The sequence below is a fragment of the Carcharodon carcharias genome, chromosome 8, assembly GCF_017639515.1.
Source record: "Carcharodon carcharias isolate sCarCar2 chromosome 8, sCarCar2.pri, whole genome shotgun sequence".
NCBI classification, from domain to species: Eukaryota; Metazoa; Chordata; class Chondrichthyes; order Lamniformes; family Lamnidae; genus Carcharodon; species Carcharodon carcharias.
Window position 1 is genome coordinate 143,513,406 of NC_054474.1, and position 19,227 is coordinate 143,532,632.

General features: G+C 43.6%; 1 protein-coding gene across 2 annotated transcripts in view; it reads right to left on the bottom strand.

Annotated features, from left to right (window-relative positions):
- Positions 1–10,032, bottom strand: part of LOC121281371 (protein FAM163B-like) — a 31,144-nt gene extending 21,112 nt beyond the window's left edge. The window contains exon 1 of one of the 2 annotated variants that reach the window (XM_041194308.1): positions 9,936–10,032. Coding sequence is in view for 1 of the 2 variants with exons in the window: in XM_041194311.1 (XP_041050245.1) it covers positions 9,936–9,962 (27 nt within the window). In the remaining variant the exon portion in view is untranslated. The remainder of the gene's footprint in view (positions 1–9,935) is intronic. The other variant, XM_041194311.1, reaches the window with a different exon arrangement.
- Positions 10,033–19,227: the final 9,195 nt, after the last annotated feature.

Sequence of the window (19,227 nt, forward strand, 5' to 3'; positions counted from 1 at the left end):
ATAAGGACAATGCTATTGATGTGGTGTATATGGATTTTCAAAAGGCATTTGACACAGTGCTACACAACGGACTTGTGAGCAAAATTCTAGCTCATGGAATAAAAGGGAAAGTAGGCAATTGGATAAGAAATTGGCCGAGTGTCAGGAAACAGAGGCCAGGATTTTCCGGTTGTCGGGTGGGCTTGGCGGGTCCGAGCAGGAGCGGCCATGGAGTGAACAGTCGCTCGCGAGCGGGCCTCAATCACGGTTTCACATTGATTGGCCAATTAACGGCCAGCCAGAGTGAAACACGTGCTGCAGCGCTTGGCTCTGCTGGGGTGGGGGCTGGAGGAGCGCGAGCGTGGAAGTTTGTGTACGCACGCCGGTGCGCACAGTGAAAGCTCCCTGAGGGCACAGAGCTGCCTCAGGGACCTGAAGATTTTCTAAATAAACAATAAAGAATTTAAAAATGTTAAAAAACATGTCCCCTTATATGACTCTGTCACAAGAGCAGGGACATGTTAGAGCTGAGTGCAAAAAGGTTTTTTTTTTAATCACTGGTCGAAACCTCATCCTGCCCGTGGATGAGGTTGTGCTAAAAATGCAAAGGCCACTTGGCCTTTTCGCCCGCCTGCCAACTGAACTATTGTTCAGACAGTGAAAAATTTTGATCAATTAGTTCATTAAGGGCCTTAATAGGCTACTTAATTATCGCGGGTACGTGCGGGAGTCAACAGTGATTGTGCAATGATGACGGGGCGCTCGCCTGATGTCATCGCACATCATTTTACACTCATTCAGGTCCGGCGTGCACCCATCCGACAAGTGCAATATTCTGCCCAAAGACTGGTGATAAATGGTTGTTTTTCAGGTTGAAGGAAGGTTTGTAGTGGAGTTCCCCAGGGGTCAGTGTTGGGACCCTTGCTCTTCTTGATATACATTAATGACCTAGAAAGTGGAGTTCAGGGCATGACTTCAAAATTTGCGGACGATATGAAGGTTGGAAATTCTGTCAACTGTGATGGAGATAGTCTTGAACTTCAAAAGGACATAGACATGTTGGTGGATTGGGCAGACAAGTGGGAGATGAAGTTCAATGCAGAGAACAGTGAGGTAATTCATTTTGACAGGAAGAATATGGTGAGACAGTATAAAAAAAGGGAGAGCCTCTAAAAGAGGTGCAGGAACAGAGGGACCTTAATATATATATACATAAATCATTGAAGATGGCAGGGCATGTTGAGAGAGCAGTTTCTAAAGCATATAGTATCTTAGGCTTTATAAATATGGGCATTGAGTACAAGAGTGAGGAGGTCATGTTGAACTTGTATAAGACACTAGTTAGGTCTCAGTATTGCATCCAGTTCTAGGCGTCATACTTGAGGAAGGATGTGAAAGCATTGGAGAGAGAACAGAGGAGATTCACATGAATTATTCCAGGGATAAAGAACTGTAGTTATGAGGATAGTTTGGATAGGTTGGGACTGTTTTCCTTGGAGAAAAGAAGGCTGAGAGGAGACCAGATAGAGGTATTCAAGATCCTGAGGGGCATGGACAGGGTAAATAGTGAGAAACTGTTCCCATTCAAGAGAGCATCAAGAACTAGGGGGCATAGATTCAAAATAATTGGCTAAAGGAGTAAACGTGATGTGAGGAACAATTTTTTCACCCAGAGGGTGGTTGGAGTTTGGAATGAACTTCCTGAGAGGGTGGTGGAGGCTGGTTCAATCGGAATATTCAAAAGGGAATTGGATTGATACCTGAAAAGAGAGAATGTGCAAGGTTACGGGGATAAGGCAGGGGGTGGGACTGGGTAAAATATTCTTTCAGAGAGTTAGTGCAGACTCGATGGACTGAATGGCCTCCTTCTGCACTGTGAAGATTCTGTGATTCTGTGAAGAACAGACAGAATATTCTGAGGCCCCAAAGCATTATTGAGTCTGGGATGAGTGGGTTCAGGTCTGAGTCTGAGATGGATTTGCTGCATTACTGGTTCTGCCCTGGAGTGTCCACACTGCATTCACTCCCTCAGCCTCAGAAACTGCCACTCCACTAACTGCATTCAAGTCACCTCTTTAAAAATTCTATTAAGCTTGTCAAATATGAGCTGCCTTTAATAAATCTGGTCCCAGTCTTGATTAAACTATTCAGTTGGTGTATCTCAAATGATGGATTCTAAGAGTTTGTCCGCAACAGACTTTAAATTAGTTGGATTACAGTTACCCAGATCATTTCCCCCTCTTAGATACAGACACACATCACACATTAAACACACACATCACAAATTAAACACACACATCAAATTAAACACACACATCACACATTAAACATACACATCAAATTAAACACACACATCACACATTAAACACACACATCAAATTAAACACACACATCAAATTAAACACACACATCACACATTAAACATACACATCAAATTAAACACACAAATCACACATTAAACATACACATCATATTAAACACACAAATCACACATTAAACATACACATCAAATTAAACACACACATCAAATTAAACACACACATCACACATTAAACATACACATCAAATTAAACACACACATCACACATTAAACACACACATCAAATTAAACATGCACGTCAAATTAAACATACACATCAAATTAAACACACAAATCACACATTAAACACACACATCAAATTAAACACACACATCACACACTAAACATACACATCAAATTAAACACACACATCACACATTAAACATACACATCAAATTAAACACACAAATCACACATTAAACATACACATCAAATTAAACACACAAATCACACATTAAACATACACATAAAATTAAACACACACATCACACATTAAACATACACGTCAAATTAAACACACACATCACACATTAAACATACACGTCAAATTAAACACACACATCACACATTAAACACACACATCAAATTAAACACACACATCACACGTTAAACATACACATAAAATTAAACACACACATCACACATTAAACATACACTTCAAATTAAACACACACTTCAAATTAAACACGCACATCACCACATTAAACACACACATCAAATTAAACACACAAATCACACATTAAACACACACATCAAATTAAACATGCGCGTCAAATTAAACATACTCATCAAATTAAACACACAAATCACACATTAAACATACACATCAAATTAAACACACAAATCACACATTAAACACACACATCAAATTAAACACACACATCACACATTAAACATACACATCAAATTAAACACACAAATCACACATTAAACATACACATAAAATTAAACACACACATCACACATTAAACATACACGTCAAATTAAACACACACATCACACATTAAACATACACGTCAAATTAAACACACACATCACACATTAAACACACACATCAAATTAAACACACACATCACACGTTAAACATACACATAAAATTAAACACACACATCATACATTAAACATACACTTCAAATTAAAGAGACACTTCAAATTAAACACGCACATCACACATTAAGCACACACATCACACATTAAACACAAGCATCGCTCATTAACCGCACACATCATACTTTAAACACAGACGTCACTTATTAACCACGCACATCACACATTAAACATGCTCATCACACATTAAACACACACATCACACATTAAACATGCATATCACACATTAAACATACACATCACACATTAAACACATACATCACACATTAAACACACACATAACATATTAAACACACACATCACACATTAAACACACACATCACACGTTAAACACACACATCGCTCATTAACCGCACACATCACACTTTAAACACAGACCTCACTTATTAACCACGCACATCACACATTAAAGATGCACATCATACATGAAACACACACATCACACATTAAACATGCACATCACACATTAAGCATACACATCACACATTAAACACACAAATCACACATTAAACACATACATCAAGGATTAAACACACACATCACACATTAAACACACACATCACACATTATTAAACACATACATCAAGGATTAAACACACACATCACACATTAAACACACACATCAGTCATTAACCGCACACAACAGACCTTAATCACAGACCTTACTCATTAACCATGCACATCACACATTAAACACGCACATCACACATTAAGCATACACATCACACATTAACCACACACATCACACATTAAACACACACATAACATATTAAACACACACATCACACATTAAACACACACATCACACGTTAAACACACACATCGCTCATTAACCGCACACATCACACTTTAAACACAGACCTCACTTATTAACCACGCACATCACACATTAAAGATGCACATCATACATGAAACACACACATCACACATTAAACATGCACATCACACATTAAGCATACACATCACACATTAAACACACAAATCACACATTAAACACACACATCACACATTAAACATACACATCACACATTAAACACATACATCAAGGATTAAACACACACATCACACATTAAACACACACATCACACATTAAACACATACATCAAGGATTAAACACGCACATCACACATTAAACACACACATCAGTCATTAACCGCACACAACAGACCTTAATCACAGACCTTACTCATTAACCATGCACATCACACATTAAACACGCACATCACACATTAAGCATACACATCACACATTAACCACACACATCACAGATTAAACACACACATCACACTTTAAACACATGCATCACTCATTAACCACACACATCACACATTAAACACACACATCGAGTCCGGGAAGAGTGTCCTGCAGTCAACATCATGGTGAAGCAGTCTGGGAAGAGCGTCCTGCAGTCAGCATTGCAGTGAAGCAGTCTGGGAAGAGTGTCCTGCAGTTAGAATTGTGGTGAAGCAGTCTGGGAAGAGTGTCCTGCAGTCAGTTCTTGTTGAAAATGACAAAAGTAACATCATAAGACAGCACAAGAGAGCGGCGGAAAGATCAGAACCAGCGCGAGTGGGCAAAGCTTCAAAAAGTGACGTCAGCACAAAGTTGAGAGCTGATTGGTGAGTAGTGCGTAAGTGTTTTCCTCCAGTTATTTTCTCCAGTTTTTCTCCAGTTTAAAATAGATTAAGCTAAGGAAAGGTAAGGGTTCTAGTTTTTATTTAAAGTACATAAATAATTTAATGTTTTTTTACTGTATTTAACTTAAAGTGATGGGTTTTTTTTCAACTAGAGGCATGGCAGGGCAGCTCAATCCCACGTTATGTACCACCTGCAACATGTGGGAAGTCCCAGATTCCCCTTGCGCTCTAACTGACCATGTGTGCAGGAGGTGCCACCAGCTGCAGCTACTTGAGCTCTGAGTTTCAGAGCTTGAGCGGCAGCTGGAGGCACTGAGAGTTTCATGGATAGCATGTTTTTAGATGTGGTCACGCCATAGCTTATGGAAGTGCAGACAGAGAGGGAATGAGTGACCATCAGTCAGAAGAAAGGTAGTCAGGAAATCCCCAGGGTGCATCTTGCTCAAGGACTGTTTTTCTGTGTTGGAAAACGGTGAGAATGATGTTTCCTCTGGGGAGTGCAGTCACGCTCATGGCACTGTGAGTGGCTCAGCTGCACATGGGGGGAGGAAAAAGAGGGGAAGAACAATAGTGGTATGAGACTCGATAGTAAGTGGAACAGACAGGCGTTTCTGCGGCCGTAGACGTGACTGCAGGATGGTATGTTGTCTCCCTGGTGCCAGGGTCAAGGATGTCACTGAACAGCTGCAGGGCATTCTAAAGGGAGAGGGCAAACAAACAGAGATCGTGGTACCTAGTGGTATCAAAGACATAGGTAGAAAGAGGGATGAGGTCCTGCAAGCAGAATTTAGGGAGCTAGGAAACTGATTAAAAAACAGAAACTCAAAGGTAGTAATCCCTGGGTTACTTCTGGTGCCACATGCTAGTGAGTATAGAAGTAGGAGGTTAGTCCAGATGAATGTGTGGCTGGACAGATGGTGCAGGAGGGAGGGCTTTAGATTTCTGGGACATTGGGACCATTTCTGGGGGCGGTGGGACCTGCACAAGGTAGATGGGTTGCTCCAGAACTGAAATGGGACCAACATCCTTGCGGGGAGGTTTGCTAGTGTTGCTGGGGAGGGTTTAAAATAATTTGTCAGAGGGATGGGATCCTGAGAGGAGGTTCAGCAGGGGGAGATGCACAGCCAAAATTAGAAGAGAGAGCAAGTGAGTCTGGAAAGCATAGAAATTATAGGCTAGTTAAGGCACAAGGGAGCGTGGCAAGGTTGGATGGTATTTATTTTAATACAAGGAGCCTGATGAATAAGATGAGTTGAGGGCACAAATTAACACATGGAAGTATGATGTCATTGCTTTCACAGAGGCATGGCTGAGAGAGCGGCAGGATTGGCAGCTTAACATTCCAGGGTATAGGTCTTTAGGCGAGACAGGGAAGGAGGTAAAAGAGGAGGGGGGTATCGCAATATTGATCAAGGAATCAATTACAGCAGTAAGGAGGGATGACGTCTTAGAAGGCTCCTTAAATGAAGCCAAATGGGTAAAACTGAAAAACAAAAAAGGAGCAATCACATTGTTGGGACTGTACTATAGGCCCCCAAACAAACAGTCAGAGAGAAATAGAAGAGCAGATATGTAGGCAAATTTCAGAGAAGTGTAAAAATAATAGGGTAGTAATAGTGGGGGATTTCAACTTCACCAACATTAACTGGATTAGTCATAATGTGATAAGTTTAGAGGGAGTGGAATTCTTAAAATGCATCCAGAAGAGCTTTTTAAGCCAGTACGTTAAAGGTCCCAGAAGAGAGGGGATGGTCCTGGACTTAATTTTAAGGAATCAAGCCGGGCAAATGGCAGAGGTATCAATGGGGGAGCATTTTGCAGATAGTGATCATAACTCCGTTAGATTCAAGGTTGTTATGAAAAAGGACAAGGATGGGCCAGAAATCAGAGTTCTAAATTGGGAGAAGGTCAATTTTAATAAGATCAGATATGATTTGGCCAGAGTGAACTGGGAGCAGCTACTTTCAGATAAATCTGCATCAGAGCAGTGGGACTCATTCAAGAAAGAAATAGGGAGAATACAGGGCCAACATATTCCAGTAAAGATGAAGGGTGGGCCCAACAAATCCAGGAAACCCTGGATGTCGAGGGATATACAGGATTGGATAAAGAGAAAAAGGGAGACTTATGGCAGACACTGAGGGCTCAAAACAGTGGAAGCCCTAGACAAGTATAGAATGTGTAGGGAGGAACTTAAAAAGGAAATTAGGAGAACAAAAAGGGGGCATGAAAAAACATTGGCTGGTAAAATAAAGAAAAATCCAAAGTTATTTTACAAGTACATTGAGAGTAAGAGGATAACTAGGGAAAGAGTAGGGCCCATTAAGGACCATAGTGGTAATTTGTGTGTGGAGCCAGAAGACGTAGGTAGGGTTCTAAATGAATACATTGTGTTGGTGTTCACAACTGAGAGGGATGACATGGGTATGGAAATCAGGCAGAAGGACTGTGATATAATTAAAGAAATTAACATAGAAAGGGAGGAGGTTCTAAGTGGTCTGGCAGGCTTAAAAGTAGATAAATCTCCAGGCCCAGATGAAATGTATCCCAGGCTGTTGAGTGAGGCAAGGGAGGAGATAGCAAGGGTGCTGGCAATAATTTTCAATACCTCTCTGGCCACAGGACAGGTATCAGAGGGCTGGAGAACAGCCAATGTATTACTGTTATTCAAGAAGGGAGGAAGGGATAAACCAGGGAACTACAAGCCAGTCAGTCTAACCTCAGTGGTGGGGAAACTATTGGAAGCAATTCTGAGGGACAGAATTATCCTACACTTGGAGAGGCAGGGATTAATCAAGGACAGTCAGCATGGTTTTGTTAAGGGGAGGTCATGTCTGACTAACTTGATTGAATTTTTCAAAGAGGTGACCAGGTGTGTAGATGAGGGCAATGCATTTGACGTAGTCTACTTGGACTTCAGCAAGGCTTTTGATAAGGTCCTGCATGGGAGACTGATAATAAAGGTAAGAGCCCATGGGATCTAAGGCAATTTGGCAAATTGGATCCAGAAGTTGTTGAGCGGCAGGAAGCAGAGGGTGATGGTCGAGGGGTGTTTTTGTGACTAGATGCCTGTATCCAGTGGGATTCCACAGGGATCGGTGTTGGGTCCCTTGCTGTTTGTGGTATATATAAATAATTTCGACTTGAATGTAGGAGGGTTGATCAGTAAGTTCACGGATTACACGAAAATTTGTGGGGTGGTAAATAGTGAGGAGGTTAGCCTTAGATTACAGGAGGATATAGACGGGTTGGTCAGATGGGCTGATGAGTGACAAATGGAATTTAATCCGGCTAAGTGTGAAGTGATGCACTTGGGCGGGACAAACAAGGCACGGGAATACATGATAGATGGTAGGACCCTGGGAAGTACCGAGTTTCAGAGGGACCTTAGTTTATATGTACACCAGTCCCTTAAGATAGCGGGACAGGTAGATAAGGTGGCTAAGAAGGCCACTTGGGATACTTGCCTTTATTAGCCGAGACAGAATATAAGAGCAGGGACGTTATGCTGGAACTGTATAAAACACTGGTTAGGCCACAGCTAGAGTATTGCATACAGTTCTGGAATCTGCATTATAAGAAGGATGTGATTGCACTAGAGAGAGTGCAGAGGAGATTTACCAGGAGGTTGCCTGGGCTGGAGAGTTTTAGTTATGAGGAGAGATTGAATAGACTGGGGTTATTTTCCCTGGAGCAGAGGAGTTTGAGGAGGACATGTTTGAGGTGTATAAAATTATGAGGGGCATAGATAGGGTAGACAGGAAGGAACTTTTCCCCTCGGTGGAGGGATCAAAACCAGGGGGCATAGATTTAAGGCAAGGGACAGGAGGTTTAGAGGGGATGTGAGGAAGAATTCTTTCACCCAGTGGGTGATGGGAATCTGGAACTCACTGCCTGAAAGGGTGGTAGAGGCAGAAACCCTCATAACATTTAAGAAGTATTTGGATTTGCACTTGTGATGCCATGGCATACAAGGCTATGGGCCTAGTGCTGGAAAATGGGATTAGAATAGTTAGGTACTTGTTTGACTGGCGCAGACTTGATGGGTTGAAGGGCCTTTTTCTGTGCTGTAGACCTCTATGACTCTATGGCTCTATCACATAATAAACACACACATCACATAATAAACACACACACATCACATATTAAATACACACATTACACGTCAAACACACACATCACACTTAAATACATATAGGAATATAAAAACTCATACACATGAAAATCCTGGGCCCAATATGTTGATAGACTCACCACCACTGTTGTTTTGATCGGTCTTTGATTTTCTGTCATGCAGTTTAATTGAGGATCAGGGTATGGTTGGTAGGTGATGAGAATGAGGTGGGTGTTTGTCATGTGCTGAGAATATGATGGCTTGGCAATGCAAACTCTTCAGTGAACAGTCTCATGTCTGGCTGGCTCCTGTCTCTCTATCTCACAATGGCTGTAAAATTGGGCTTTATAAATGCCCTAAATTTTGATGTTATGGATACAGAAAGCGATTCTGCTGAGGACATTATCATGAATACATACATACATATGAACATAAGAAATAGGAACAGGAGTAGGCCATTCAGCCCCTCGAGCCTGCTCCGCCATTCAATAAGATCATGGCTGATCTTCTTTTGTTTCAATTTCCACATTCCTATCTACCCCTGATAACCTTTGATTCTCTTGCCTAACAAGAATCTATCTACCTCTGCCTTAAAAATATTCAATGACCCCGCCTCCACCACCTTCTGAGGCAGAGAGTTCCAAAGTCGCACAACCCTCAGAGAAAAATGTTCTCCTTATCTCTGTCCTAAAAGGGCAGCCCCTAATTTTAAAACAGTGCTCCCTAGTTCAGGACTCACCCACGAGATGAAACATCCTTTCCACATCTACCTTGGCCGGGATTTTCCATGATTGCCGGCATCAGGAGTGTTCGGTGTTGTGAGCCATCAATATGGCGCAATCAGTTTCACAATGGCATGAAACCAGTTTGCAATCCTCCGCTCAGCCCGCCAATGACAGGCTGCATTTCCTGCCATTGTATGTCAGGAACCTAATTGTAATACATCAGCATATCACTATAAGGCCAGCCCACCAGAATCATCCCCCGCTCACTTCTTGCTGGATCGTCCATCCATGTAGGCGGGAAAACACACCGACGTGTTTCACAACTGCACATAAGTGGTGTGCACCTGGCAAGCTGCACTTCACACGGGACTTCGAGGTTTTTTTGTCTACCTTGCTACAGTCAGCACTCGCAGCCATCAGCTCCAGGCTTCATAGGCAGTGCCACATCACTTTTGGGATGAAGGGGCTATCAGGCAGGTCTTTACCGACCAGATCAGCCATATGTGTGTGGCTTTTCAATGGCTGCAGGGCGAGGTCTTGCTTGGTGAAGGGGGAGAAGTGGCCTCAGGCAAGGGAATATGTTGCAGGACGAGAGTTGTACTGGGGAAGGAGGGTATTCCAGGGTGTGCATGGGGCACATGTTGATCTGTGCAAGTGGCCTCAAGACAGTGAAGGCTGAGGAGGCAGTCTCCAGAGGAGATGAGGCTGAATGGAGATGTGAGGGTGTGTGTGAGAGAGTGAGTGGTGATGTACCTTGAGCTGGCAGTGTGTGAGATGCCAGTGAATGTGTGATGGGCTTAAATGTGTGAGTTTAGAGTGATGAGATTGTTGCCTTACCCTGGCTGCATGGATGAGATCATTCATCCTCTGTCTGCACTGGATGCCAACCTCTTCCGTGCAGCATTGGCACTGATCACCACTGCCATTGCCTCCCAAGCCGGAGTAGTGATGTTGCTGCCCTCCTGCGGGCAGAGCTGGGGTAGAGGACATCACAGCGGCCTCCACGGTGTCCAAAAGGCACTCGAGGGCTGCGTCCCTAAACCTGGGGGCTGCAGTCCTCTTGCCTTTCAGGGCCATGTCTCTTTTCACAGCAGTCCTGAGCTGGAAGCTCTGAGCGCGGCTACACTTTAAATGTAGTACCTGTTGTGAAGAAGTGGCGTGTTGATGGCGGGTGGGTGAATGAGACCACGCCCGCCCACCATGGAAACAGCGTGTTTCCCTGGAATGCATAAGTAATGCAGCGGATTTGGGATGATACAGCGTGAAAACCCCTCAACCCAGCTGGTGGGTAAAATGACCGCCTGCTACCGCACTTAGTACAAAGCTGGGATGGTTCCGCTCCTTAATACCGTTCAGGATCTTGTATACTTTAATCAAATCACACCTCACTCTTCTAAACTCCAACCTTTCCTCATAAGAGAACCCACTCATTCCAGATACCAATCTAGTAAACCTCCTCCAATTCAGTTTACATTTATTATTCACTGTGTGTTAGAAGTATGCGGAGCAGGGCAGATAGTAATGTTAGTCAATAGATAATGCAGATCTGACACCAGTGCTGCCATTTCGGCCTTGCTGCATTAAGTAACAAACAGCCTCTCTTAAACACATAGCTGAACACAGGGGCCCTCTTCAGCTCCTGATTACTTTCTGCTGGCTCACTTTGAGTTTCTAGAAGTTCTTTGTGATTTACCGAGTGGTTTAAAGTTAGTGAGATCGACAGGGAGCAATGCTGCGCATGGAGAAGGGTTTGCTCTGATTTTGAAGGTTCTGGGAAGGCCACTAGTGATGGGTGTTGTTTTTACAACTCGCAGACACTTCCTCCTACCTCTCCCTGGACCATGACCCCACCACTGAACATCAAGCCATTGTTTCCAGGACTGTCAATGATCTCATCTCCTCTGGGGATCTTCCTCCCACAGCTTCCAACCTGATAGTCGCCCAACCTTGGACGGCCCGCTTCTATCTCCTACCCAAAATCCACAAACAGAACTGGCCCGGTAGACCCTTTGTCTCAGCTTGCTCCTGCCCCACAGAACTCATTTCTCGTTATCTTGACACCCTTCTCTCTCCCCTTGTCCAGTCCCTTCCCACCTACATCCGTGATTCCTCTGACACCTTACGTCACATCAACAATTTCCAGTTCCCTGGCCCCAACCGCTTCCTCTTCACCATGGACGTCCAATCCCTCTACACTTCCATCCCCCACCAGCTTCTTCCTTGAACAGAGGCCCGAACAATCCCCATCCACCACTACTCTCCTCCGTCTGGCTGAACTTGTTCTCACGCTGAACAATTTCTCCTTCAACTCCTCTCACTTCCTCCAAATAAAAGGTGTGGCTATGGGTACCCGCATGGGCCCCAGCTATGTCTGTCTCTTTATGGGGTATGTGGAACATTCCTTGTTCCAGTCCTACTCCGGCCCCCTTCCACAACTCTTTCTCTGGTACATCGATGATTACTTCGGTGCTGCTTCATGCTCTCATCGGGACTTAGAAAAATTTATTAATTTTGCTTCCATTCTCCACCCCTCCATCATTTTCACGTGGTCCATCTCTGACACTTCCCTTCCCTTCCTTGACCTCTCTGTCTCAATCTCTGGTGATAGACTGTCCACCAATATCCATTACAAACCCACCGACTCCCACAGCTACCTCGACTACAGCTTCTCACAACCCGCTTCCTGTAAGGACTCCATCCCATTCTCTCAGTTCCTTCGCCTCCGTCGCATCTGTTCCGATGATGCTACCTTCAAAAACAGTTCCTCTGACATGTCCTCCTTCTTCCTTAACCGAGGTTTTCCATCCACGGTCGTTGACAGGGCCCTCATCCGTGTCCGGCCCATCTCCCGAGCATCCGCCCTCACGCCTTCTCCTCCCTCTCAGAAACATGATAGGGTCCCCCTTGTCCTCACTTATCACCCCACCAGCCTCCGCATTCAAAGGATCATCCTCCGCCATTTCCGCCAACTCCAGCATGATGCCACCACCAAACACATCTTCCCTTCACCCCCCCTATTGGCATTCCGTAGGGATCGCTCCCTCCGGGACACCCTGGTCCACTCCTCCATCACCCCCTACTCCTCAACCCCCTCCTATGGCACCACCCCATGCCCACGCAAAAGATGCAACACCTGCCCCTTCACTTCCTCCCTCCTCACCGTCCAAGGGCCCAAACACTCCTTTCAAGTGAAGCAGAATTTCACTTGCATTTCCCCCAACTTAGTCTACTGCATTCGTTGCTCCCAATGTGGTCTCCTCTACATTGGAGAGACCAAACGTAAACTGGGTGACTGCTTTGCAGAACACCTGTGGTCTGTCCGCAAGAATGACCCAAACCTCCCTGTCGCTTGCCATTTTAACACTCCACCCTGCTCTCTTGCCCACATGTCTGTCCTTGGCTTGCTGCATTGTTCCAGTGAAGCCCAACGCAAACTGGAGGAACAACACCTCATCTTCCGACTAGGCACTTTACAGCCTTCTGGACTGAATATTGAATTCAACAACTTTAGGTCTTGAGCTCCCTCCTCCATCCCCACCCCCTTTCTGTTTCCCCCTTCCTTTTTTTTCCAATAAATTATATAGATTTTTCTTTTCCCACCTATTTCCATTATTTTTAAATATTTTAAAATCTTTTATGCTCCCTCCACCCCCACTAGAGCTATACCTTGAGTGCCCTACCATCCATTCTTAATTAGCACATTCGTTTAGATAATATCACCAACTTTAACACCTATGTGTTCTTTTGTTCTATTGTTGTTGACATCTTTTGATGATCTGCTTCTATCACTGCTTGTTTGTCCCTACAACCACACCCCCCCTCCACCTCTCTCTCTCCCTCTCTCTCTCCGCCCCCACCCCACACACCTTAAACCAGCTTATATTTCAACTCTTTCTTGGACTCGAACTCAAGTTCTGTCGAAGGGTCATGAGGACTCGAAACGTCAACTCTTTTCTTCTCCGCCGATGCTGCCAGACCTGCTGAGTTTTTCCAGGTAATTCTGTTTTTGTTTTTACAATCCTCCTCAGCCTGCAGAATGTTAGTGAGTTAAAGCAGAGGACAGAAAAGGAGAAGCTGTTCCTCTATGAGGAGGAGGAGGGAAAGGAGTGCCCTCAGCAGGAAGCCTCAGGAAGCAGGGAGTCCGGAAGACCAGGTCTCCTGAGAGCATTTCTCTTACCTCTACCTAAACCAGGAGCAGTGTGTGTGTTCCCTGTACTTTAGAAAGAAGGCTGTTAGTAAGAAAGGAAGCTATAGACTGCAGGACGATATAATTGGACTGGTCAGGTGGGCAGAAATATGGTAAATGGAAGTCAGTTTGGAGGAATTAAATAGCATATGGGGAGGAGAAACAAAGCAAGAATAATTAATAGGATTCAGAAAAGTATAAAGGAACTTTGGAGTGCATGTCCCCAGATCCCTGAAGGTAGTAGGACAGGTAGATAAGGTGGTTAAAAAGGCATAGGAGGCACTTTCCTTTATTGCTTGAGGCCTAGAGTGGAAGAATGGGAGGTTCTGCTAGAAGTGTATAAAAAAACACTAGTTAGCCCTCAGCTAGAGTACTATGTAAAGTTCTAGTTTGTTCTAGGAAGGATATGATCATGCTAGAGACTGTACAGAAGAGATTTTCATGGATGTTGCCAGAAATGGAGAATTTTAACTATGAGGAAAGATTGGATAAGCTGGGATTGTTTTCTTTGGAACAAGGGAGAGTGAGGGGTGATTTAATTGAGCTGTATAAAATTATAAGGAGCTGCGATATCGACTCTATTCCTGTTAGCAGAGATCAATAACCGGGGACATAATTATAAAGTGTTGGTAGAAGGATTGGAAAGGAATCTTTTTTCATCCAGAAGGTGGTGGGGATCTGGAACTCTGCTCGAAAAGGTGGCAGAAAGAGAAACTCATCACATTTTTTAAAATACTTTCATATGCACTTGATGTGCTGTTACCTACTGGAAGGTGGGATTAGACTGGATAGCTCTTTTCTGTCCAGCATGAACATAATGGACTGAGTGGCCTCCTTCTGTGCTGTAAATCTTTATGTTTCTAACAGACCTGCAACCTCAGAGCAGGGCAAGATAATACTACCAGTGACTGTGACCCCGAATTCCACCATGTCTGGATCCTTCCAGATTGAGGTAGGTGACATCTGCAACATGTCCCAGTGGATCACCCGCTGCTGCACTGGGGAGGTGACAGGTACTTTTTCTGTCTGGGAAAGGGGGGTGCTGGGGGGGGGGGGTGGGGTGGAGTTGTGGGGGGGACTGGGATTGTGTTCTCTCTCACTGTTGAGAAGCAGGCTGAGGGTGCATGGGGCTTATCTGGGATAGCTCATCACAGTGCAGGATGCCATTGACTACACCTATTACCTAACTTTGTGTTATATACTCACAACAGCAAAGGCTTTCAATCATTGGGTGTGCAGAGTGTTCAACTATACCCAGCACCACAGGCATGTGAATGTGTGCTATCCTGGCAGCAGTCAGAATGCTTTCATTCTGCTGTTCCACTGCCCAGCTGCATTGCCCAACCACATGTGGCCAGTATGTGTACAATACAAAGCCACATCATTGAACAGATCATCAAGGTGCTGAAGCAATAGTTTGACTGCTTGGACATTTCTGGAGGAGCCCTGCAGCACTTGCTGCAGTGTGTGTCAAGATTTGTGGTATTTATCATCCACAATCTAGTGAGCATGAGAGTACATCCCTCATCACCAGAGATATGACAAGCAGTTTAGGAGCAAGAGGAGGAGGCAACCAACATATCCCCTTTCTGGCCAATACTGTCATGTTCGGCTGATCTGATTCCAGTTCTACCCAAGGCTGCAGCATGTGGGAGCTCCTGATTGCCAGTGTGATCCAGTAAATGTTTGCAGCTTGAGGAGCTTCAGCTCAGAGTTATTGAACTGGAAACTGAGCTGTAGACACTGTGACACATCAGGGATGGGGAATAGTTGTACCAGGAGGCAGTCACATCAGTTAGGATAGGGTCTGCTGATTTGGTCAGTGGACAGGGACAGGAGGATGTGACTGCGAGTGAGGCAGCCAAGGGGACCCAGAGGGCAGGAGTGCAGGAGCCTCAACCTTTATAATTGTCCAACAGGTTTGAGAGTCTCTCAGCTTGTTTGGATGAGAGTGGGGTCTGCAGGGTGGATGAGCTGACTGACCATGTTAGCATGGTACAGGAAACCATCCAAGTGGGAGAACAAAAAGGAATGTAGTGGTAGTAGGGCACAGTATAATGAAGGGGATTGACACTGTTCTCTGCAGCAGAGAGTGAGAGTCCAGATAGCTATGCTGCCTATCTGGTGCCATGGTTCAGGACATCTGCTCGGGGTTGGAGAGGAACTTGCAGTGGAAGGGGGAGGGTCCAGTGGTTGTGGTCCATGTAGGTACCAGCAACACAAGTAGAACTAGGAAAGAGGTTCTGCATAGAGATTATGAGGAGCTAGTCACTAAATTAAAAATCAGAGCCTCAAAGGTGATAATCTCTGGATTATTACCTGAGCCACATGCAAATTGGCACAGGGCAAATCAAATTAAAGAGATGAATGTGTGCATCAAAGACTGGTGTGGGAGAAGTGGGTCCCAGTTTGTGGGGCACTGGCATCAGTACTGGGGAAAGTGGGGGCTGTATCGTTGGGACGGTCGACACCTGAACCGTGCTGGGATCAATGTTCTTGTGTACTGCATAACCAGGGAAGTACAGAGGGCTTTATGCTAAATGGTGGGGGAAAGGTGGGAAGATGTGGTGTATCAATGAGTAGAGACAAGGGAAGAGAGGAAGGTATGAATATGGGAAATGATAAACAGACCATGACAGGAAGGGACAGAGAGTACAAGTCTAAGAGTAAATCAGCAGATAAGGCTACAAGTTACAAAAATAATAAAAGGATAAAACCCAAGGCTCTGTATATGAATGCATGTAGCATTCAAAGGAAAACAAATGAACTGACAGTGCAAATAGAGATAAATAAGTACGATCTAATAGCCATTACAGAGATATGGCTATGGAATGGGATAGATTGGGACCTGAACATTGAAGGGTATGTGACTTTTAAGAAGGATGGGAAGTTAGAAAAATGTGGAAGGGTGACTCTGTTAATTAAAGACAACATTAGCACAAAGGAGAGGGATGGCCAAAGTTCAGGAAACTAGGTTATAGAAGTGATGTGGGTAGAGATATAGAATGATAAAGGCAAGAAGTCACTTGTGGGATTGGTGTGCAGGTCCCTTAACAGTAATCACTTTGTAGGATGGAGTATCAAAGAAGAAATAGTTGGAGCTTGTCAGAAAGGTACTGCACATATAAACTGGAATAATCAGATGGGCAAAGGTAGTGTAGATGATGAATTCATAGAATGTTTTCAGGATAATTTCTTAGATCAGCAGGTTCTGGAGTCAACCAGGGAGCAAGCTGTACTAGACCTGGTATTGTGCAATGAGATAGGATTAATTAATGACCTCATCGTGGAGGTGTCTCTAGGTAGCAGTGATCATAACATGCTTGAATTTTACATTCAGTTTGAGTGAGAGAAGAGTGGGTCTAAGACTCATATTTTAAACTTAAATAAGGTCAACTATGAGGGCATGAAAACAGAGCTAGCAAAAGTGAACCACCAATTTAGATTAGGGAGTAGGTCAATACAGATGGAGTGTAGGACACTTAAGGGGATATTTCAGAATACACAGAATAGATACATTCCAATGAGAAAGAAAAATTCCAAGGGGAGGACCCACCATCCATGGATAACTAAAATAATTAAAGATAGTATCGAACTTAAAGTAAAAAAAATATGATTGCACAAAAATTGGGTGGCAGGTCAGAAGACTGGACAGAATATGAAAAACAGCAAAGAATTAAAGATTAATAAGGAGGGAAAATTAGAGTTTGAGAAAAAGCTAGCTAGAAATATAGAGATAGACAGTAAGAGTTTCTATAGATATTTAACAAAGAAGTTAACAAAATGAGTGTTGGTCCCCTAGAGAGTGCATCTGGGGAGTTAATAATGAAAAACAAGGAGGTGGCAAATGAATTAAACAGGTTTTTGCAATGGTCTTCAAAATAGAGGATACAAGTAACATCCCAGAAAGAGTTGTAAATCAGGAATTGGTAGGGAGGGAGGAAGTCAGGTAAATTATAATCACCAGGGAAATGGTATTAAGCAAATTGTTGGAGCTGCGGGCTAACAAATCCCCAGGTCCTGATGGATTTCATCACAGGGTCTTAAAAGTGGCTGGTGAGATAGTTGGTGCATTGGTTTTAATTTTCCAAAATTCCCTGAGTTCAGGTAAGGTTCCATTAGATTGGAAAACAGCAAATGTAACTCTTTGATTCAAAAAAGGATGGAGAAAGAAAGCAGGAAATTACAGGCCAGTTAGCTCAACATCTGCCACAGGAAAAATGTTAGAAGCTATTATTAAAGATGTTGTAATAGGGAACGGAGATAAATTCAAGGTAATCAGGCAGAGTCAACATGGTTTTGTGAAAGGGAAATAATGTTTAACCAATTTATTGGAGTTCTTTGAAGAAGTAACAGGTGCTGTGGATAAAGGGGAACCAGTGGATGTACTGTATTTAGATTTTCAGAAGGCATTTGATAAAGTGCCACATCAAAGGTTATTGCAGAAAATAAAAGCTCACGGTGCAGGGGGTAACATATTGGCATGGATAGAAGATTGGCTAGCTAACAGGAAGCAGATGGTAGGCATAAAGGGGTCTGTTACTGGTTGGCAGGATATGACGAGTGGTGTGCCACAGGGATCAGTGCTGGGGCCTCAACTTTTTACAATTTATACAAATGACTTGGATGAAGGGATCAAAGGAATGGTTGCTAAATTTGCTGATGGCACAAAGATAGGTAGGACAGTAAATTGTAAAGAGGACATAAGGAGGCTACAAGAGGACATAGATAGGTTAGGTGAGTGGGAAAAAAATCTGACAAATAGTGTACAATGTGGAAAAATGTGAAATTGTCCATTTTGGCAGGAAGAAGAAAAAAGAAGCAGATTATCTAAATGGTGAGAGATTGCAGAGCTCTGAGATTCAGAAGGATCTGGGTGTCCTAGTGCACGAATCACAAAAGGTTAGTATGCAGGTATAGCAGGAAATCAGCAAAGTTAACAGAACATTATAGTTTATTGTGAGGGGAATTGATTACAAAAGTAGGGAGGTTATGTTTCAGTTATACAGGGCACTAGCGAGATCACATTTGAAGTACTGTGTACAGTATTGGTCTCCTTATTTAAGAAAGCAGTTTGGAAGCAGTTCAGAGAAGGTTTACCAGATTAATACCTAGCATGG